Below are 22,205 nucleotides of genomic sequence, written 5' to 3'. Positions count from 1 at the left end.
AGTTGCTTCAATACAAGAATAATTTCCAAAATTATACCACAAAAATACAATACATTACTCATGTCTATTAACATATTCAGGATTGTATTGAGAACTATATTTCCCTATAATCTTATAATCAGTAATATATTGATTAGAAAAATCACTCATTGATTGTAATTTTCTTTCTTGAAATTCTCTAGATAAATGTGTTCCTTCTAATACTTTATCTTTATTTATATCTTTATGCACTTTATCTGATATAGCCAATCGAGTATACTCTTCATAAGATGTTTTACGAAAATGATTATATTTATCTAAAGAATCACATGCTTTTTTATTCAAATCAAGATTTTTTATTTTCTTTTTCTGTTTAAGATATGATTGCATAGCTGTAAGAGGATCATTAAAATCCTTGATACTATTCTGGATCCTTATATCTCTTTCAATGGATTGTTGATCCTTTTTTCTTTGTGCTGATGACTGCAAACTCAAATGAGAATACCACGGAGACATTTCTAAATAGAATTATAAAGAATAAAAAAAGAAACTAAAAAACCTTTTGATGAGTTACTTAACTGCATAGTAATAATATCATTCCATTTTTTGTCGGCATCTGCCTTTTCTTTCTCATATTCAGGATTACTATAATCCGTATGAATTTTCTATCAAAAATTAACACATTTATAATTTTTGACAATTAAAAAATACCCCTGACTCAAAATCTTCCCAAAAATTAATATGTTTATTCTGGGATGGTTCACATCTCCTTTTAAGTACTTTATCTAACATTGCCATGTCATCATTTTTCTTCCTTTTTTTCTCATTTTTTAATAAATGAACATCAGAATCCTTCATAGATTGAACATGAGCTCTACTGTAATATAAAGAATTCCCTTTTAAATGTTCTGTCCTATCTTCAATCATTTCAGATTCTCTTAGTCCTGACCGTTCTCTTAGAATTCTTAAACGTCTTTTTCCATCCTAAACAAATAAATAAACTATCAAATAAAGAAAGTTTACAAACAGCCTCACGCATACGCATTTCCCTTTCTTCTTCTTTCTTTCTAGCAAGGGCTTCATCTCGGCGAACTTTCTCAATATTACTCTTATTATAAACATTCCAACTATATTCTCTATTAAAACAAAAAATAAAAACTAATAAGCCTTTACCTTTTATGATGAAGAATATTTAGAGGCATTTCGTATAAGTCTTATCAAGTCTTTCAATAATTTCACTCCTATTTTTTAAATATCATTATTTAAAAGTTAACATTAAAATTAATCGACCATTTCGAATTCAACAAAATTGTCAATATCAATAAAAATCTGTATATTTCTGTCAAAATGAATAAAAACAAACCAGCACAGGAATATAAAGATAGAAATTTCAGTAATATCTTCAATGACAATCGACAACCAAATAATGTTTTATCAAACTATTCTCTAAATAAAGAAAAAAAGCAAGGAGGAATATATACCATTGTAAAAATACCAAAAACTCAAGGAGAACAAATAGAATTGACTAATTGTTTGGCGGTGTCTCCATATGACTTTAAAGACAATACATATGTAATATGTGATGATTTTTATATTTTTAGCACCAAGGTTGTTACAGAAATGAAACAAGGACATATTGGTGCCAGTCTTATACAAAGAGATTGGGCACAGTGGTCTCTCGGGCAATCCGTATCAGTGACATCATATGATCCGTTTGTTAATGATATTATGTATATAGAATCGATGGATCTGGAAATAGGATTTGTTCCAGGTTTTCGTACAACAGAGGAACAATTTGATGGAGAAATAATGGCAAAGTGGTTTTCAAAGGTATTATTTTTAAAAAATAATGTTAATATGTTAAAAACAATAGTGTTTTCAAAATCAGATTCTTACATTAGAACAAAAATTGATTTTTGATTTTAAATCATATAATATAAAAGCAATTGTAAAAAATATAAAATGTATAAAAGTATCTATCAGTGAAAAAAAAAAAACAGAAGATATGGAAATTTCATCTAATTCATATACACGAGGCATTCTTACTTTACATACTTCTATCAATATATATAAAACAGGGAATTCCAATATAAGAATAAAAGCATCAACGAGGAGGCCTAATGCAAATTCCATTATTCAACCTAACTTTAAATTCGAGGATATGGGTATAGGAGGGTTAGATAGTGAATTTAGTGCTATTTTTCGTAGAGCATTTGCATCCAGAATATTCCCATCAGGATTGGTTGATAAACTTGGTATTCAACATGTAAAGGGAATCTTACTATATGGTCCCCCAGGAACAGGAAAAACTCTTATGGCGAGACAGATAGGTAAAATGTTAAATGCTAGAGAGCCAAAAATAGTAAATGGACCGGAAATCTTAAATAAATTTGTTGGACAAAGTGAAGAAAATATAAGAAAGCTCTTTTTTGATGCAGAAAAAGAAGTAATATATTTATATATTTTCGACAAAACCTAATGTTTAAAGTATAAAGAGAAAGGAGAAGATTCAGGTCTTCATATAATAATTTTTGACGAATTAGATGCCATATGTAAACAAAGAGGAAGCAGAAATGACGGCACTGGAGTAGGTGATTCTATCGTAAATCAACTATTGACGAAAGTAATGTTACTAAAACTATGTTTTCAAATTTCTTATATTTTTAGTTGGATGGCGTAGATGTACTTAATAATATCTTAATAATTGGAATGACTAATCGATTTGACATGATAGATGAAGCTCTCCTAAGGCCTGGACGTCTAGAAGTTCACATGGAAATTTCACTGCCAGATGAACATGGAAGGAAACAGATTCTCAAAATACATACATCAAAAATGAAGAAAAACGAAGTCATAGATCGCGATGTGGATTTAGACGAATTGGCTACATTAACTAAGAATTTTTCAGGAGCTGAAATAGGTGGTTTAATAAAAAGTGCAAGTAGTTTTGCATTCAATAGACATGTTAAAGTATTTTCAATACAATTTAATATATGTTTTTCATTATATTAGGTGGGAACTGTTGCTGGTGTATCAGAGGATGTAGAAAACTTAAAAGTAAATAGAATGGATTTTATAAACGCTTTAAAAGAAGTAAAACCAGCATTTGGTGTTAATGAAGAAGAATTAGAGCAGTCTATTCGTAACGGAATAATTAAATTCTCTTCATATATAGAGGTTTGAATGTATTATTTATTATTCATACTTTAACTAAAACTTAGAATATTTTAAATGAAGGGAAACTTTTTGTCGAACAGGTTCGTAAAAGTGAAAGAACACCATTAATTAGTCTTTTATTACATGGTCCTCCAGGGTCCGGAAAGACAGCGCTAGCTGCAACAATTGCACTTGCATCAGAATTTCCTTTTATAAAATTAATTTCACCAGAATCCATGATTGGATTTTCCGAAAATGCTAAAGTATCAGCATTAGGTAAAATATTTAATGATAGCTACAAAAGTCCATTAAGCGTAATCGTTGTCGATAATATTGAAAGACTTTTGGGTATTAAATAATTTTATTATTTATTTATACTAATAAATTAGATTGGGTGCCCATTGGACCACGTTTTTCTAACACTGTTCTTCAAACACTTATGATATTATTTAGAAAGCGGCCTCCGAAGGTATAAAAAATAAAGGACTATCGTAATTCATAATAATATTTAATAGAGTAGAAGGCTTCTTATTATCGTAACATCATCAGAAAAAACAGTCTTATCACATATGAGCATTCTTTCTTCATTTGATGCAGATATACCGGTCCCAAACGTTTCATCTTTACATGAATTAGATACTGTTTTAAGGCATTTAGAAATCCTGTCTGATACAGAGCGCAACTTAGCTTTAAAATCTATTAGAGAAATTCATCCTTCAGAAGAAATTAGTATAGGGATTTCTAGAATTATATCTATAGTTGAAACCGCAAGACAAGATGAAGAATGTGCTGAAAAATTGGTAGAATTAATAGTTAAAACTATTACATCAAATTGATAGAAAATATATCTAATAACATAAACAGAGATACAAGTATTAATGTATTCTTATAATAATATTTCCATAAAATAAAATATAAGACTTAAAATCAAAACTTTTTATTTATCAAATTAAGAACATAAAACCGGAATTTCAATATTTTAAAAATATATAATTTCAATGAGTTTAAAAGTTTAAAAGCTCAAAATGTCTATGATAACCTTTTTATATACAAATTAAACAATATACAAATATTTTTAAATACATTTTTTCTCATAGAAAATCTAAACATATTTTTTAATTTTAATTTACAACTTTTGAAAACAAATTTTGAAAACAAGAGAATATTTTCATATTTTTTTCTTAATTTTATCACTTAATATATTTTTAATATATATTTAATAAAAATTCAACCCATTTTATTTCGAAATCACAATTTCATAAAGCTGAATCATATTTGATCATCAACAAAGATTTATCTATATTAACAAGAAATTACATTAAAATATGAAACTGCTTTACATATAAAGAATTCAAAATTAAAACTATTAAAAAAAATTCATGTTAGAAAAAATAAATCAATAAGCATTTGTAATATAAAATAATTTAAAATGCATAAGTTTACTGCAGGCATTTATTTTTCTTCACATTATTCCATCATATAACATATATTTTAGATTTAAATTTGTTATATGAAATAGTAGTTGTTGCAGATACTTCTAAACAAAGAGGATCATTTCTTGCAATATTTGAAGCATATGATACTGTTTTAAAAAGAAAAAATATAGATTCAACCAATGACCGTGTGTACTACAAATATATCTTAAAACTTGTGCAAATACAGGGAGAAGGATGGGAATATAAATTCAAATCTTTAATAAAGGTAATATAACAATAAAAAAATAACTTTATACAAACATTATTAGAATATGGGCATTGACTTTAGGTCAATAAAAAAAACGACTCCAGAGAATAGTATTCTAGATCATAAAAACAGAGACACAGATCATACATTTACTCCTAACTATGAAGAATCATCAAAAAGCTTAAAAGATTTTTTTTATAGTTCAGACGAAACATCCAATAGCTCCTTAGCTTCACAAATAACCAAAAGTTCACCCGTTACTACTAAGTCTTTACAAAAAGAAAATGTTAAAATATCAACATATAATAACAATATTGTAAAAAATGCAAAACATGCAGAATATATTTACAACGAACGCTGTATACTAATAAAACAAAAATATTTTAAGATTTGGGTTAGAAGAACGGAAGATATTTTCAACTATTTTCAATCTATGTATTCTAAAGCTATTTTACATGATTCATATATTTTATCTTTCCAAGCACTAAAAATCTGGCACCAAAAATCATTATATCTCAAAAAAACAAAAAGAAATGCAGAAAATGCAGGAAATTATGTATTAATGGAAAAAAGTTTCATAAAATGGCTAAAGATGTTATATATAAAAAAAAAAAAGCATCAACAATTATATAATTTCATATTAATGAAAATTTTTTTAAATGCATGGCGAAAAATATGGATAATGCAATATAAAATAGCTGCATTACATCTTCTATCTTTTCCATTTTCTATATGGAAAAAAAAATTATTAATACAAAAAAACATAATGTATAAAGCAATAGAATGGCAGAGACAACATCTTTTAAAGCACATATTTATTAGTTGGTTTACTAAAACTTATTTAGACAAATTAATACTAAATAAAAGTTCAAAAAAAAAGTATGATACTTTTCTATTATGGAAATCACAACTTCAATTAATATATACAAAAAACGAAACCGCTATTAAAAATTATTCAAAAAAAATAATAAATTATTATTACAAATTATGGTTCCAGAAATCAAAAAAAATTTACAAAAACATGATTAAAGCAATTGCTTTATCGAATAACATGAATATAATCAAGATCTTTCATACATGGGATATAAAATATAAAATTGAAATATCAAAAAAAGAATTTTTGTCTTTTAAAAATAAGTCTCTTTGTAAAAAATATTTCTTAAACTGGAAAAAAAAAACAGAAAATATGCAGTTAGCATCTAATTTTTTCAACTATACGCTTTTACGCTTAACATTTATAAACTGGCGTCAAGTGCTTTATCTTAATATTTTATTAATTAAATTAGAAAACAAATTAAGAAGAAGAATTATATACAAATGGATTCTAAAAGAAAGATTGATTTTATTACTTCGAGTAAGAGGACGTAGACTATACTATTTAACGTTTTATCTTTGGAAAAAATATTTTCGTACATTAGATGATAGAAATATCCTATTGATCTCCATATTAAAGAATAAAATTGATCGCAGAATTAAAATTGTTACTTTTTTAGAATGGATTGAAAAACTCACCCTTTTAAATAAAAATAAAAAAAACGCAAAGGTAATTATCTATAATTCTAATTAATATATGTTTTAATGGACTTATATAGGGAATATATTCTGCTAATATAAAAAGAAACATTATTAATATATGGAGAAAAAAAAATATCAATATTCAGGAAAATAATCTTACTGCAAAATATAAAAGCAATTATTTCTATACAAAACATAGTATTCTTCATTGGAAAGGAAAATTTCATAAAAGAATTAAATCCCGAGAACAACATGTCAACTTATTCATTTATAATCATAATCTTAAACTTTGCCATAGAACTATTATGCATTGGCAATATTATTTTAAAAGTATCATATTAAATTATGACATTGCTCTTAAATTTCGTGCCAGTAAGTATCAATGCCTTATAATACAATTTTTTAGTATTTGGACAAATAAATATAAAAATCTCGACATAATACTTATACAAACTCGAAAAGAAAAAAACCTAAAGAACATTAAGTATATTAGAATTTCATTTTTTCTTTTAAAAGTCTTATCGATTTTTTAGGTTATACTTTATAAAATGGAAAAAAAAACAAAATATTATACTTTCCATGAGTAATAACGCTCTAGTTATTTTAATAAAAAAAAATCATACGCTTATAAAGAAGTACATTAGAAAATGGGAATTACATATATTACAATTACGGGGGCCGGAAATTCAAGCACATCTTTTCAAAAAAAAACAAAATGAATTATTTATGAAAAAAACATTTTATTTTTGGAAACATCAATTAAAAAAAAAGAATGTACCAGAAAAAGAAAGTACAAAGAATGATAATTTTTCCTTATTTGGAAACTCATCAAATATTATATCTTACAATAATTTCGCATTGTCACCTTTTTTAAACAAGTTACGATTTACAAAGCTCTAATGCTAAAAACCAAATACTAAGAATTCAATTAAGTAATTTAGAAGAGCACAAGAAATTCTTCATAATATTTAACATATATAATAATAAAAACTATATTTTAAAATTTAAATTTCTTATCGATTCAAATAATAAAAATACTATTTTTTCACAACATAAAGTATTAATTTATGCCAAATATTTCTCCTGGAGCACCTTTGGCCTCCTATCATGCCTTTTCTGCAGTGGTCTATAATAACAGGACGTTTGTGGTACATTTTTCACTTAAAAATAATATTAAATCCAATTTAATAAAATAGGCATATGCGTCGGGAACATCAGTACCCATTTTTATTAATGGAAAAAAGATAATCCAGATATTATCAGTTGAGAAAGAAATTACTGCTGTCGCTATTGATAGGAGATCAGGGAGAGTATAATACTTTCAATTAAAAAACTGATTATTAAAAAAATAAGATTTGCGTATCCAGTAAATCAAATATATACATATTTGATATCACTAAAAAAATGGAATTTTCTGTACGAAAATGTAAAAACATAGACGCTAAACTAAATAGTATAAAGTGGAGTTTAAAATTAACATTTACTATTAATAATGAAACCATATCTACTTTATCATGGGGTGATAGAGGCGAAATTTTAATTGGAGGAACATGTTTAAATTTATATTCTTCAAATATAAAAGACGGAGCAATAATTTGGTCTCAAAAACTTTCTCGTCCAGTCGTTTTTGCTATAATATCACCAGATGCTAAATTAATTGCTTGTATTTCAGAGGTATAAGAAATTACTAGTGATCAAAATTAAAAATCTAAATAAAGAAGGCGGATTGTTTTATAAAAATATGGAAAAAGCCAGATTTTCATGAACCTATAGAATCATTTAAACTTGTTTATCTCCCACATCCCAAACCCATAACTTCTATAAAATGGAAAAAAAAATCCTATAATGATCAGTATTTTAATTTCTTTTTAAAACTGACTTAATAATTTAATAGAGTAATTAATAATATATTATATTCTATGTCACAAGACAAAATATTACGTATTTGGACACAAGAAAATTTGCCAGAATCATACATATTTAAATTATCTTATATAATAGATGTTAGAAACAATACATCGCTATTTGAGATACCATCAAATAATCTTGGAGAGGATTCATCTTGTTTAATCATTGATAATAATATCTTAACATCATCTTTACAACATATACCTAAAAATTCATCCAACAAAGAAATAAATAAATTAATTAATATAAAAAATAAAAGCGCAGATATTTGTTTAGCATTTGATAATAATGGTCAAGTCTGGGCATTTGCCATATTAGTTAGATAAAATCAATACTCTAAATACATTCTTATAATTTTTATAGGCATATAATAATGGGATTAATTCAAAAATCGAAATAGTACCGATTTCTTCTACAAAAAAATCAAATCTTCACATTTCTGAGTCCTTAAAACATGCAGAATATTTTGCTATTCCAGCTAGTGAACAAGAGAACATAAAAGGCATATCACCTAATTATATAAAAAATGAACTAATGTTTTTTCCAAAGTAAACATTGACTTATACTTTTTATATTTCGGCGAAAATATTGATGTTTATCAAATAAATTTTTTAGACTTTATAAGTTCTACTCCTCAAAAACGTAAATTCAACCTTCAAACTACATGGACAGGTCATGGCAATCATATAAATTCTTTGGTAAAATCACCAAAAAATGATATATTATTGTCAAAGACCATGGATGGAACTATGATTATCTGGAAAATTAAATATTTTAACAAATCTGAAAATCTTAAAAAAATATTCAGTCTACAGCTAAAGGATTCTCCTACACATATAATAATATTTAATGGTAAATAAATAATATTTCTCCTTAATATTGACTTTAAAAAGAAAAAAATTCTATCATTTTAAACTTCAAAAATATTTCAATTTTAGAAATTAGGAGAAAATCTGCAAATATAATAGCTACATGTGAAGATGTCCCAGTCGATATTATATTATGTTTCATGCAATTAAAAAATCCTCTAAATTTATCTCAAAATTTACTTGATGAAACATACTTCTTGGCTATTACAGCGACAAAAAAAGTATGGATATGGAAGTTATCAAAAATTAGCGAAAAAGAAAATAGTAAAAACATAAACATAGAGAAAATTCAAGAATTTTCTTTATTTTATGAAAGTGATTTGCATTTAGTATTACCAATAAATCAAATAAAACGAAGTTCCTATTTTCAAAAAGAAATCTTCATTACTATTTCTGTTATTGGCCAATTAAAAATATGGTCTAAAAAAATTTCAAAAGATGGAAAACTATATATTTTACCTGAAGCAGAATCTTTAGAAACCAAAATACTAAAACCAAAAATAATAAAAGAATTTTCAAAAAAACTTGCTATAAGTTCATGATTTTATATTTTCTAATATTTGCTAATTTTTTTAGTATGTCAAAAAGGAAAAGAACTTACAATTTGGGATATCCGGTCTTTAGAATTTTCTGAAATTGAAGAATGTAGATATTACTTTTCTACAGAAAGTGAAATATCTAATTTAGATTGGACATGCACAAAGAACTCGCAATTAGTACTTGCTCTATGCTTTAAATATAAGGTTATTCTTATTTGTCAAACAAGCCATAATTATGAAAATAAACAAAAATCTTGGTTTCTCTTTAGAAGTTTTGATATATCTAGGTAATCCTAATCATAAACAATAAAATAAAATTTAATATAATATATAGTTTAACGAACAACTCGATACAACATTTAATTTTTTTAAATAATATGACTTTAATTGTTGGAAGCAAAAACCAACTATTTTTATATAATAAAGCAAATGATAATGTTGATACCATTAATATACCTCATAAAACAAATGAAAAATACATATCGCCTAAAAACATAATGCTTCTTAATACTATATTACCAGTATATCATCCTCAATTCCTTGAACAATTATTGTTAATAGGTATTATTGATTAAAATGTTTGCTTAAGACTAACATATTTAAGGAGATATAGAAAATGTAAGAAATATACTAATTAATTTATACGAAATTCTAGATTCTTTTGAAAAAAACTATGCAATAAATAAAAATAGAATCGAAATTAAAGATAGCTTCTTGGGAATACCAATTGATGTCTTTTTAAAAAAAAAAAAAAAAGTGAACTTATATCAATCCTAAAATTATACCATATTAACAAGTTCTAGAAAAATCAGTATGACAGAAAGCATCTTAATTATCATCAACTTTTTAGTACTGAAGATAAAAATATAGAAACCATTGATCAGATTCCTTTTGAAAGATTATTATCTCGGATTAATGATTGTCTATTATCTTATACTATTACTAATCTTAATACCTCTGAACAACATCACTTAATTTCTTTAATAAAATCTATAAAAAATGTATAAAAACAATGCATTCTAAACAAAATATACTCATCATTTATAGATTGAATTGCACAAAAATTCTATTGATACTAATGGGATTCGATACTATTTATTTTTTTTGAAAAATTTATATCTATTTAACAATGAAAAGGTCAATATATCAATGAAAGAAGCCATATGGGCTTTTCACAGCGACTCTCAAGTATTTCATTATGCTATTAATTAACTTATTCTAAGGGTTTTAAGGAAACTTTGTTACAACTTATTAATCAAGAATATGAAAAAAATTTTACTTATATTCAAATACACAGTTCCTATTGTTTTTTTTGGCTCAAAGATAGAAAAAATTTGGTAAAAATAGTATAATATTCCTTTTTAAAACTAACCAATAAGAAACTTCAAATGGAGACATTAGCATATAAAAAATATCTGATAAATGACAAAAATCCAGAATTTTGTTCACTATTTTATATCGCTTTAAGGAAAAAGAATATACTCCTCAATTTATGGAAGATGGCTACTGGGCACTCTAATCAAAAAATTATGATAAACTTTTTATCAAATGACTTTTCTGAAACTCGTTGGAAAATAGCAGCTCAAAAAAATGCATTCGTTCTTTTAGGAAAACACCGTTATGGTATAATAAATTTGCTTATATTTATTAAAATTAATACTTCTAGAATACTCTGCAGCATTCTTCCTTCTTGCAGATAAATTGCAAAATGCAGTAAATATATGCATAAAGAACTTACAAGACATTTCTCTTGCAATCGGTATATCTAGAGTATATGAAGGAGACGATAGTCAAATATTTAAAAATCTTTTGAGGACTTATATAATTCCAGATGCAATAAAATTTAATGATAGATGGTTAGCTTGTTGGGCATTTTGGATTCTAGGGAAAATAGACCTTTCCATTAAAAGTCTTGTTGTAATTATTTCCCTATTCTTAATTTTTCATTATTAACAAACATTATAGCTTCCCTTAACTTCATTACTAGAAAAAAATTCTAAAAGCATAATTCCAATTAATTATAAAAAAATGTTTGACGGAGATCCAAGTCTAATTATCTTATATAAAGAATTAAAAAGTAAAAGCTCACAAATATTTAAAAATCCAGTTATTTCTCAATATCAAGAATTTAAATTTATACTTTATGTAGCTCATCTTTATACTTATATAGGCTGTGATACACTTGCTCTTAATCTTATACAAGGATGGAATTTTGAAAATCAATTCTTATCAAATTATAAAAAAACTTATAAAGATTTATATCCAAAAATACCGTTAAATGATCATAACAATAATACTGTACTAAATACACCATCAATTATAAAAGAATACGAATCAAACTTAAACACATTTCATTTTTAGGCTATACATAATTATAGTCGAGAATTATTGTTTTCAAATACGATTACATTTATATCAATAATAATGATATACCAATTAAAACTATAATTTATGAAACTTTTTGCGTTTCAAAAGACAATAATCCCCGTATATTCTTCGACTAAATTTTGAAGGCATCCATAAAATCCGACTATATATCCTTGTAGAAGATGCATCTAAAAAATTCATACAAAATATTTTCTTCCACATTTCTTCATTTTTTACATATCTTGGTTCTATAATATCTTCTGTCGAATTTTCAAAGGAATAACGTGCAAAAAAATCTGTATCTACTAAATAGTCACATTGACTAATATCAGTCTATTAAGCAAATTAATAAATCAACAATTTCAAATATGTATTGAACAAACATATTTTTCCCATTCTTCCATATTTAAATCATTCATATTTGATGGAATTAACCACATACCACTTCTCCACTCATCTTTATTTGAAATAAATTCACCAGGAAGAAGTCCAGTAAACCTACTTTTAATAAACTTAACACTAATATTATCTGGAACAAAAAAAGATGATGGAAAACGATGCCATTCTTTACCAATGCATAGTATGCTCCTAAAATTATTACTAGCAGACGGTATTTTCGTATACACAGACATATGTGCGCTATATGCATCTATAATTAATAAAACTCTTAAAAATGATATCACCAAAACAGATGTAGAAATAAAGACATAAATATATCTTACTATGCAAGATATATATCTAAAATTGTTGTAAGATTTAATCAACGATAATGATTGAGAAATAGCAATGGATGCATTCAAACATATAAAAGGATATATAGCAAAAAAAAAACGCTCTTCTTTGTGTGGTTGAATGGTAAATATAAAAAACCAAAGATAAAAAGGACTAATAATAGATAGAAGAAATCCCTTTTTAGCAATATTTAAAGAAAACCGAGAAAAATAAGAAAACTACCAAATTAGCAGAGATCAAACTAAGAAAAAAATCACCATAATAGGCAGAGATAAAAAACATAATATAAAAACTACATTAAAGTTTAAAAGTAAATTTAAAAAATAAAACCACCACGGCTCTACACCAAAAATTTCAGGCCCTTTTCCTTTACCACTAAGCACATTATATTTAATAATATTTAACGGAACAATTTGAAATTTTCTATAAGCTAAAGAATCAACCAAGCAAACAAATGCCTAATATTATGATAAATGAAACATTATTAACATAAAAACATACCAATATAATAATACAAACAAATATCGCTTTCAAATATTTCAAAAATACTTGTTTTAATGGGATATTATATATAGAAATCAAGAATTCATAAGAAATAATAGGAATAGCAAGAATTAATGAGAATGGCCATCCAACAATACCACCCAAAAAAAACCAAAATATAATTTCAATAGTTCTTTTCGACAATGCCGATTCAAAAAAAGCAGACAACCCAAGCATAGATGTATACATTGTAAAAGTAGATGGCAAAAAAGCTATTATGCGTTAAACATACTTTTTTTTTTCTAATAAAACCACCTGTAGACGCATTAAACATCCCTACGGAAGTAATTGTAAATAAAAAGTAAAAAAAGCCTATATCTTTCCCAAGAACACCAATTATAGATAGACAAAGCTTCGTTTCAGATAAAGCACATAATATTGCGAACACAAAACGTATAAAAAAGAACTCAGTTATCTAAAGATATCGCCCTATTCAAAACATACTAAATAATAAAAATACCCGCTTAAATCCTAGACTTTTAGGAACAATCATAATAATTGAATGAAGTAAAATATAAAACCAACTTCTAATGCAATATTCCCCCGAATATTCCCATGTTTGAAACCCGTAATCATGAAGAATATAATGAAGAGGCTCCCAATAATTATAAACTAGAAAATAAACTCATAACTATTCTTTTCAAAAACTATAACACCTTCATCACAATCATGAATAATAGAATACCGAGCTGCCAAAAATCTTGGAATAAGATTTATTAAAAATAAAGTCGAAAATAAAGCCCATCTAAGAGACTTAGAAAAATTAAATAAACATAAATCTTAAGAAAAAAAGCCTTTTCATATTTTTTTCTTAATTTTACATAATTTTTTAATATCAAAAACTAACGATCTTATCTCTCATCGACTTAAAAAAATCTTAAGATCTACTCTAAAAAACTATGGAAAACCTATCAGAAAAGGATAGAGGCATATATTCTTATATGAAATGTTATATTTTTACTAATGAATGCTAGAAAAAGACGAAAATCAAAAGTCAGAAGTGATTCTACAAAAGCTAAACGAAATAAAGAAAGATCAAATATTTCATATTCCAGGCCTTTTTTTGCTTGAATATCCTGAAGAAAAGGAAGTAGGCCATGAAAAGCTTAAAACATGTGAGGAACTAAAGGAACCTATTGATAGGGATTCAAATATTTTTACAGAAAAAAAAAATTCAGTAATAAATGACTCCACAAAAATAGAAATTAAAGAAAATCAAAAAACAATTGATTTTGATAGCGTTTACAAGGCATCTGAAAATGAGGAAGTGGTTATTGAATATGATTCAGAAAGTCTTATATCATCGGATACAGAAAGTTCAGACTTAAGTTTAAAAAGCGAAAAAAAAAAAATTAACTATTTTGCATCATCAATGGATTCAGTTCATGAAAGTTCAGAAGAAAGCGAATGCGATAGGTGAATAATGTGTAATGATTTATTTTTTTTTAACTTAATTCTAGTATAAAAAATATACATGATAAAAACAAAGCACTTTCAAATGATGAAAAGAGCAATAATGTATTTGAATTTCCAAAAACAAAAAATGAAATTCTTTATAAAAACATAGAAATAAAGAAACTGGATGTTATAATAACTGATAATATTCCAATTGAATATCTTGGGGAGATATCTCAAATCGTAGACAATATCGTTGTTATTAAATCGTTCGTATTTGATGAATATAAGGTCTTAGACGAAGAAACATTGCTAGTCTTGGAAGATCGTTCTATTTTAGGACTTGTATAAAAAATATTTATAAATTCTCTTGATCTAACAAAAACAGATTTTTGAAGTATTTGGACGAGTTTCACAACCTTTGTATTCTGTTAGACTTGACGCTCGAGAAAAGATTGACAAAGAAAAAATTAGCATAGGTAAAAAAGTTTATCTTGTAGTAGAATACAGCAAATATATTTTTACAAAAGAATTAAAAGCAAACAAAGGAAGCGATGCCAGCAATATTCATGATGAAGAAATTGATGAAAACGAACAAGAATTTTCGGATGACGAGGAAGAAATGAAGTATAAATCCTTGATTAAAAGCACAAAATCTCAATCTGAAAATAAAATCACAACTCAAAACCTTACAAGGCACAGAAATTCAGAAAAGGATACAAATACATCATATAATACACAAAAATCTCGCATATATCTTTCACAACCGAGCACTATTCACCCATCTTATTCATATATTAACAATCTATCAATAAATACACAATCCCAACCATTATCTAACCATCAACATATCGACAATCTTAATCAATTACTTTTTTTCAAAAATCATCTACAAAATAATGCCATATCATCTCAGCAATCACGGCCCACATCAATACCTTATTCTTTTTCATCTATTCATCAACAAAATAACCATGGAACTCCATTCAACACTTATTCTCAAATACAGCATTCTACATTAAATCAACTTACTCCTTTACATTCTACCTCTACAAAAAAAAACATATCTCTACCTTCTAACATTCATCAACAAGCTTTTTCATACAAAACATCTTACGAATAAAAAAAATTCAATCATGTTTAAAAATTATATACATAAGAAACTCAAATTTACAAACTCAATGACCTGCCACAAACATTAAACTAACAATTTATGACCGCTCACCACGAAGACGGCGAGCAAGCTGCATATCTTTAGGCTGAATCGTAACACGTTTCCCATGAATAGCGCATAAATTAGTGTCTTCAAATAAAGATACAAGATATGCTTCAACGGCTTCTTGTAAAGCACCAATAGCAGATGATTGAAACCTTAAATCCGTTTTAAAATCTTGAGCTATTTCTCTTACTAAACGTTGAAATGGAAGTTTTCTTATTAATAATTCTGTAGATTTTTGATATCTTCTAATTTCACGAAGTGCAACAGTTCCTGGCCGATAACGATGCGGCTTCTTAACACCTCCTGTTGTTGGTGCTGATTTCCTTGCTGCTTTCGTAGCTAACTGCTTCCTCGGTGCTTTTCCTCCTGTAGATTTCCTTGCTGTTTGCTAATATCAAAGTTAATAAATCTCTTAAACAATCAAAAAAAAAAAAAACAGCACATTCTAAAATGAATTATTTATTCATTTCAAACACCATATATTCCTACTATGTGCCTATTATATGCGTGCTGTACACTTATTATATGCCCATCCTTTCTCTCAGCCATTAAAAAAACACTCCTTACCTTTGTACGCGCCATCTTTTTTTCTTTTACTCAGAAACGCTCAACTTACAACCACCCTCGGACTATATGCACCCTCCCCATCAAACCCTCTCCTTAACAACGCCCTAGCAACACGTGACAATCTCCGACATATGATACCTTGGAATGTAGTCAGACCTAAAGTAGTAAATAAGGAATTTTTTCACGTCAATTTAACACTATCAACAACGATTTTTTTGATGGTTGCTGGGTACTCAAAGACTGATAAGGAGACGGAGACAAAGAAAAAGACGGAAATTTAAAGAAAAAAATTAAAGAAAATAGAGAGCTAATTTATAAACAATTTATTAAATAAAATTGAAAGGTAATAAATTAATAAAAATAAAAATTAATATTAATATTAAATAAAGTTAGTTAAAAGAAATGTCAGGAAGAGGAAAAGGTGGTAAAGGTTTAGGAAAGGGTGGAGCAAAGCGTCATCGAAAGATTTTAAGAGATAATATTCAGGGTATTACAAAGCCAGCTATTCGACGTTTAGCACGTCGTGGAGGTGTTAAACGTATTTCGGCTTTAATATATGAAGAGACGCGAGGGGTTTTAAAAGTGTTCTTGGAAAGTGTTATTAGAGATGCAGTAACTTATACGGAGCATGCGAAGCGTAAAACCGTTACAAGTTTAGATGTAGTTTATGCACTTAAACGTCAAGGAAGAACGATTTATGGATTTGGTGGTTAAACATCAATAGTATTGAATTAGATCAATTTGGAGAAAGTTTGCAATAAATCTGTATTTTTATATCCATTGTTTTTTTTTTCTGTTGACATTTATGTAAACAATAATGTATTGAAAGAATAAATCTGTCTCAAGAAATTTGAATTCTAATTGCTGCGTGATCGGGCAATAATTTGAGGAAAAGGGTTAAGGGGATAAGAAATGTTTTTTTTTTGAGAAAATATACATTTTTAAGTTTTTAAAGAATGTTTTTTCCTAAAGAAAATGTTTTAAAATTACGCAGACACCCACGTGTTCCTGATATGAAAAATAATATGTTAAAATTTTTAAAAAATATGGGCATAAATATTTCCTTATTTTATGAAATAAAAGGAATTAGTTTATATATTTTAGAATATAGAATTATCACTTTAAGTATAAAATAAAATTTTTAGTCAGATTTTATTACTTTTAGTTTTTTCATTAAATAAATTTGGTATTGAATTATCTTTTTCTTTTAAATTAGTATGTATATTATCGTAATTGTTGTTATTATCGTCATCATCATCATCATCTTCTAAGTCTATATATTTTTTAATTAATTTTATATGCCATATTTTTTTACCCATAAGTAAACGATCATCTTGAAGAACAGGCCGTAAATATATATCATGGCCAACATAATTTTCTTGTGCCATTACATTTGGAGATAATCCTTTATTTACTTTATCACGAATATAATTAATGAGACGAATTGTATTATAGAAATCAAGATTAAAATGTTTGCGAAGTGCTTGTAAATCAAAAGCATGAACTTGAAAGATTTAATATTATTAAATATTATATGTATATAAACCTTCTTTACAATGTTTATAAACAAGCTGTGTATCGTCAAACTTAGAAAAACAAAATAAACACTGCGCAGCAGGTTGTTCTGTTTCAAGAAAATCATCCCATTGATTCTCTATAAAAGAAAAAGAAATGTATTTTCAAATAGAAAAAATATACCAGTTATTTGAGATACACTGGTTGATGAGTCGGAGTCCATTTAGTACAAGACTTAAAGGAATCAAATCAGTGGAATATATTATGAACGTTTATCGTATACATTTACTAAAAACAAATAAGAGATATAAACTTTAAAATAAAGAAGACAAGAATACATTTTCTAGAATTAATATACTATTAATACTACAATAGAAAAGAAAGAGGAAAATATCAATGATTTATATTAAATATTTTATAATCGTAATAAAGATAACATAAAAGTTGCACCCTGAACGTCCTGTTTTTCCCTTACGATCTGTTTAGGATCTATTTCATGTAATATTGATTGATTTTTTTCTAAAGGCCTACGAAGAATTTTGGTTAAAAGCATCTGATGTTGAAAAATAGCATCCTCCAAACCTATAGAATCATCGATCATAACATATTCCATTCGAATATCATCAATAACTAGTTTTTACTTAGAAAAAAATATAAAAAACCTTAAGTATACCCTGTAAACCAACTTTCTTGCGAAGACGTTGAACACGATTAATTACCTCTCTTACAAGATATTCAGTTTTTAATTCAGGATAAATTCTAGTATCTAAAATGATAAAAACATCTTGATCAGTATTGGTTTGATAATACATTGCATTTTCAAAATCAAGAACACGTATAACCTAATTCATTTAAAAAAAACATGAAAGAAACCAAAAACAAAACCTGAAGATCGCTTTCAACTAATTTAATATCATCAACAATAATTTCTTTATTCTGCATAAATTTTTTGACTTGTTCAAAAGTTACATTTGATAAAAAGTTCTTTACTTTAACAATATCTTTTCGAAGCTTTTTACCAAGCACAGGCCAATCTGCTACAAGACTATATCGAACACCATATTCTTCTTCGTTTGAAGAAAGGAAAAGATCTCTAATATTTAACTCTTCTTTAATATATTGCTCAACAGATTTAATATCATTCAAATATTGTTCATCATGATGTATTACAACAAGCTGTTTTAAAGGTACCTACATTATCAGAAATAATCATTAAAATAAGGAAAATCTACCTTCAATCCGATTGATTTTTTTTCTCTAAGATTACGTGCTAAATCAACTACTTTTTGCATTCTATTAAATTTTCTTTCAACATCAAGCTGAAAACGCTCTTCTATAACATCTGGAAAACTAATAAAATGTATTGATCTAACATCTTCCTCTGTAGTCTTTGGAATATATTTCTTAAGATTTTGATAAATAGCTTCTGTCAGAAATGGTGTAAAAGGCGCCATTGTTCTGCATAAAGTATATAAAACATCAAAAAGTACATTTAATGCAGTCAATGTATCATCTTTTCCATACTCTCCCTGTACAGAATAACTCAGAAAATAATTAAAATATTAGTATAGAAACATACTTTTAACCTTCGCCTATTAAATCTAATATACCAATTTGTCATATCCTCAATAAGTTTAAGAAGTACTGGTACAACTGTATACAAACGATACTCTAAAAAATCAAGACACACTACAAAACTTAAAAAAGTCCAAACCTGACATTTCTTTCTTAATGAAACTTATAAGACTTTGACAACTCGACAATATCCACATGTCCATCACATTATTACTTGCTTCGTTAACAGGATTATACATAAAGTTAAGATCATGAGTTTTCTTCAGTAGTTTCACCTGCATTTCAAAAAAATTATAACTATTCCACCATGGAATAATAACTTTCGCGACAACTTCTTTAACACCATCTTCCTTAAATTTCAAAGATTCAGCACGTACAACAGGGGAGTTAATAAGATACAATCGTAATGCATCTGCGCCATACTTGTCCAAAACAATAGATAATTCAGGATAATTCTTAAGGCGTTTTGACATTTTTTTCCCATCAGAAGCAAGGACTAATCCATTAACAATAACATTTTTGAAAGGAGCAATTCCAAATAATTGAACGCCGAGAACGAGAAGGGTATAAAACCAACCACGAGTTTGATCAAGACCTTCTGCAATAAAATCAGCAGGAAAACTCTCCATAAAATTCTCAGAATTTTGAAACGGGTAATACACAGATGCATAAGGCATACTATTTAGACCAATATATTAATATATATATATATATATAAAGCCTCCTTACCTTCCAGATTCAAACCAACAATCAAACACTTCTTCTATTCTTTTAAGAACACCCTTTCCCTTTCTAGAAGGAATTGTAATGTGATCTATCTTATCTCGATGAATATCTGTCAAATTTCGTTCTCCAGAGAGTTCTTCAAGCTCAGAAATTGAACCTATACATACAATTTCTTCAAAATCATCAGAAACCCATAAAGGTATAGGAGTTCCCCAATAACGATTTCGAGAAATATTCCAGTCTCTACAACTTGTAATCCAATTTATAAAACGTTTATCTTTAACAAACGAGGGTACCCATCTAGTTGATTCAAGAGCTTCTAACATATCTTTTGTATATTCTTTAACTTTTAGAAACCATGATGGAACTACTCTATATAAAAGAGGTGTATCAGATCTCCAGCAAAATGGATAACTATGTACTATTTGAGTTTGCACAACTAATCTTTTTTTTTGTTTAAGAACTTTCTGTATAGCTTTATCAGCATCCTAAAAAACATTAAAACATTCCATTAAGACTATTAAACTTACTTTAACATACATCCCAGCAAAATCAGAAACTTCAACTGTGAAATTCCCTCTTTCATCCAATGGACAAGGAGGATGAAAATCCTCATCAATAATTCCATTCTCAAAAGCCACATTATAATCGTCCTCACCAAATGCCGGAGCTTGATGAACAATTCCAGTACCATTATCAGAAGTAACATAATGAGCTAAAAGAATTTTAAATGCCCTTTCTTTAAAACGCTCATAAAAATAATAAAAAGGAGGCTCATATTTCCAACCTTTCATATCAACACCTTTAATAGTTTGCAGTTTTCTAAATTTAGCATTTTTAGGATCTTTATAAAGAATACCCAAACATTTTTCTAATAAAATAAAATTCTCTCCAGAAGCTTCATCATATATTTTGATGTATTCAAAATCAGGATTCACACATAAATTAAGATGAGATGGCAATGTCCAAGGTGTTGTCGTCCATGCAAGTAAAGATGTAGATGGATCTTCCAATAAAGGAAATGATACAACAACTATTCAATTTAGAATATAAAATACATATTCAATAAATTTACTAGACGGATCAGAAACTTCTTTATAGTTCTGTTGAGCTTCAAAGTTACTAAGAGGTGTTGTGCATGCTGTAGAATATGGCATGACTTTAAAGCCTCTATATACTCTATCTTTTTCATACAACTTCTTAAAAATATACCATACTGATTGCATAAATAGAGTATCAAGAGTCTTGTAATCATTATCAAATTCAATCCATCTACCTAATCTTTCAATCTTTTCTCTCCATTCTTCAGAATACCTCATAACAATTGCACGGCATTCACTGTTATATCTAGAAAATGGTAAAACATAAACAAATAAAGCATTTTTTATCACTTTTCAATCCCTATTGCCATTACGTCATTTTTTCCATTAATTCCAAGTTTTTTATCTATTTCATGTTCAACAGGTAAACCATGACAATCCCAACCAAATCTTCTATCAACATAATGTCCTGTATTATGTGCGTAGCGGGTTACAATATCCTACAGGCGTATATTAACTAATTTAAATACAAATATTCAAATCATTTAAAACCTTAATAGTAGAAGCTAAAACAGATTAAAAAAAGATAAAAAGCTATAAAAATAATACCAAGAACATGCCCATAATGTGGAAGACCTCTTTATTCACTTTTTAACATTTTATTAAATTTATAATAAACTTACGTGGCAAATGGTGGCCCATCATAAAAACTGAACTGTTTGCGACCTTTTGAGAGCTGTAATGATGTTTTAAAAGCATCAATCTCCTTCCAAAAAGCAAGAACTTTTAATTCCTCTTGAATAACATCAAAATTAGTCATTTTAAAAAAATATAATAAAAATTAGGTATTTTTAAGTTAATTATTGTAGATCTATAT

The 22,205-nt window shown here is 27.0% G+C and overlaps 10 protein-coding genes across 10 annotated transcripts; 5 read left to right on the top strand and 5 right to left on the bottom strand.

The window, feature by feature from the left end:
- Positions 1–10: 10 nt before the first annotated feature.
- On the bottom strand, positions 11–1,258 carry PNEG_02352 (hypothetical protein). The gene is made up of 5 exons (XM_007876165.1): positions 1,153–1,258; positions 1,007–1,106; positions 691–963; positions 539–644; positions 11–497 (listed from the first exon to the last, which is right to left on the bottom strand). The coding sequence occupies exons 1-5, from the start codon at positions 1,179–1,181 to the stop codon at positions 55–57; spliced, it is 951 nt and encodes a 316-aa protein (XP_007874356.1). The 5' UTR covers positions 1,182–1,258; the 3' UTR covers positions 11–54.
- A 45-nt stretch (positions 1,259–1,303) lies between these two features.
- On the top strand, positions 1,304–4,002 carry PNEG_02351 (hypothetical protein). Its single transcript, XM_007876164.1, has 8 exons — positions 1,304–1,809; positions 1,853–2,425; positions 2,468–2,602; positions 2,647–2,949; positions 2,992–3,156; positions 3,201–3,483; positions 3,525–3,604; positions 3,651–4,002. The coding sequence occupies exons 1-8, from the start codon at positions 1,327–1,329 to the stop codon at positions 3,969–3,971; spliced, it is 2,343 nt and encodes a 780-aa protein (XP_007874355.1). The 5' UTR covers positions 1,304–1,326; the 3' UTR covers positions 3,972–4,002.
- A 369-nt stretch (positions 4,003–4,371) lies between these two features.
- On the top strand, positions 4,372–7,349 carry PNEG_02350 (hypothetical protein). The gene is made up of 5 exons (XM_019757741.1): positions 4,372–4,583; positions 4,631–4,836; positions 4,880–6,361; positions 6,411–6,817; positions 6,867–7,349. The coding sequence occupies exons 1-5, from the start codon at positions 4,565–4,567 to the stop codon at positions 7,231–7,233; spliced, it is 2,481 nt and encodes an 826-aa protein (XP_019613299.1). The 5' UTR covers positions 4,372–4,564; the 3' UTR covers positions 7,234–7,349.
- Positions 7,350–7,400: 51 nt separating this feature from the next.
- Positions 7,401–12,010, top strand: PNEG_04325 (hypothetical protein; the record flags this gene model as incomplete). Its single annotated transcript, XM_019757837.1, has 17 exons — positions 7,401–7,481; positions 7,530–7,643; positions 7,687–8,007; positions 8,055–8,185; positions 8,228–8,558; positions 8,605–8,789; positions 8,867–9,093; positions 9,135–9,644; positions 9,687–9,936; positions 9,984–10,210; positions 10,254–10,405; positions 10,453–10,650; positions 10,697–10,837; positions 10,882–10,986; positions 11,029–11,272; positions 11,316–11,566; positions 11,615–12,010. The coding sequence occupies 17 exons, from the start codon at positions 7,401–7,403 to the stop codon at positions 12,008–12,010; spliced, it is 3,864 nt and encodes a 1,287-aa protein (XP_019613343.1).
- Positions 12,011–12,091: 81 nt separating this feature from the next.
- On the bottom strand, positions 12,092–14,153 carry PNEG_02347 (hypothetical protein; the record flags this gene model as incomplete). Its single annotated transcript, XM_007876160.1, has 8 exons — positions 12,092–12,349; positions 12,400–12,966; positions 13,006–13,206; positions 13,250–13,503; positions 13,547–13,706; positions 13,752–13,903; positions 13,948–14,044; positions 14,139–14,153. The coding sequence occupies 8 exons, from the start codon at positions 14,151–14,153 to the stop codon at positions 12,092–12,094; spliced, it is 1,704 nt and encodes a 567-aa protein (XP_007874351.1).
- A 37-nt stretch (positions 14,154–14,190) lies between these two features.
- PNEG_02346 (hypothetical protein) lies at positions 14,191–15,809 on the top strand (the record flags this gene model as incomplete). The annotated part of the gene is made up of 4 exons (XM_007876159.1): positions 14,191–14,218; positions 14,266–14,707; positions 14,752–15,031; positions 15,075–15,809. 4 exons carry the CDS (start codon positions 14,191–14,193, stop codon positions 15,807–15,809), a joined length of 1,485 nt encoding a protein of 494 aa, XP_007874350.1.
- An 88-nt stretch (positions 15,810–15,897) lies between these two features.
- PNEG_02345 (histone) lies at positions 15,898–16,487 on the bottom strand (the record flags this gene model as incomplete). Its single annotated transcript, XM_007876158.1, has 2 exons — positions 15,898–16,293; positions 16,473–16,487. 2 exons carry the CDS (start codon positions 16,485–16,487, stop codon positions 15,898–15,900), a joined length of 411 nt encoding a protein of 136 aa, XP_007874349.1.
- A 299-nt stretch (positions 16,488–16,786) lies between these two features.
- PNEG_02344 (histone H4) lies at positions 16,787–17,254 on the top strand. Its single transcript, XM_007876157.1, has 2 exons — positions 16,787–16,815; positions 16,866–17,254. Exon 2 carries the CDS (start codon positions 16,875–16,877, stop codon positions 17,184–17,186), a length of 312 nt encoding a protein of 103 aa, XP_007874348.1. The 5' UTR covers positions 16,787–16,815; positions 16,866–16,874; the 3' UTR covers positions 17,187–17,254.
- A 363-nt stretch (positions 17,255–17,617) lies between these two features.
- Positions 17,618–18,210, bottom strand: PNEG_02343 (hypothetical protein; the record flags this gene model as incomplete). The annotated part of the gene is made up of 4 exons (XM_007876156.1): positions 17,618–17,745; positions 17,788–17,976; positions 18,019–18,126; positions 18,171–18,210. 4 exons carry the CDS (start codon positions 18,208–18,210, stop codon positions 17,618–17,620), a joined length of 465 nt encoding a protein of 154 aa, XP_007874347.1.
- Positions 18,211–18,402: 192 nt separating this feature from the next.
- PNEG_02342 (isoleucine-tRNA ligase) lies at positions 18,403–22,148 on the bottom strand (the record flags this gene model as incomplete). Its single annotated transcript, XM_007876155.1, has 13 exons — positions 18,403–18,617; positions 18,661–18,829; positions 18,873–19,178; positions 19,220–19,516; positions 19,567–19,658; positions 19,702–20,240; positions 20,292–20,776; positions 20,819–21,321; positions 21,364–21,635; positions 21,680–21,828; positions 21,881–21,894; positions 21,938–21,966; positions 22,012–22,148. The coding sequence occupies 13 exons, from the start codon at positions 22,146–22,148 to the stop codon at positions 18,403–18,405; spliced, it is 3,207 nt and encodes a 1,068-aa protein (XP_007874346.1).
- Positions 22,149–22,205: the final 57 nt, after the last annotated feature.

This window comes from Pneumocystis murina, assembly GCF_000349005.2.
Source record: "Pneumocystis murina B123 chromosome Unknown supercont1.13, whole genome shotgun sequence".
Lineage (NCBI taxonomy): Eukaryota > Fungi > Ascomycota > Pneumocystomycetes > Pneumocystales > Pneumocystaceae > Pneumocystis > Pneumocystis murina.
The sequence above is the reverse complement of the archived record's forward strand: the minus strand, read 5'-3'. Positions and strand labels throughout refer to the sequence as shown.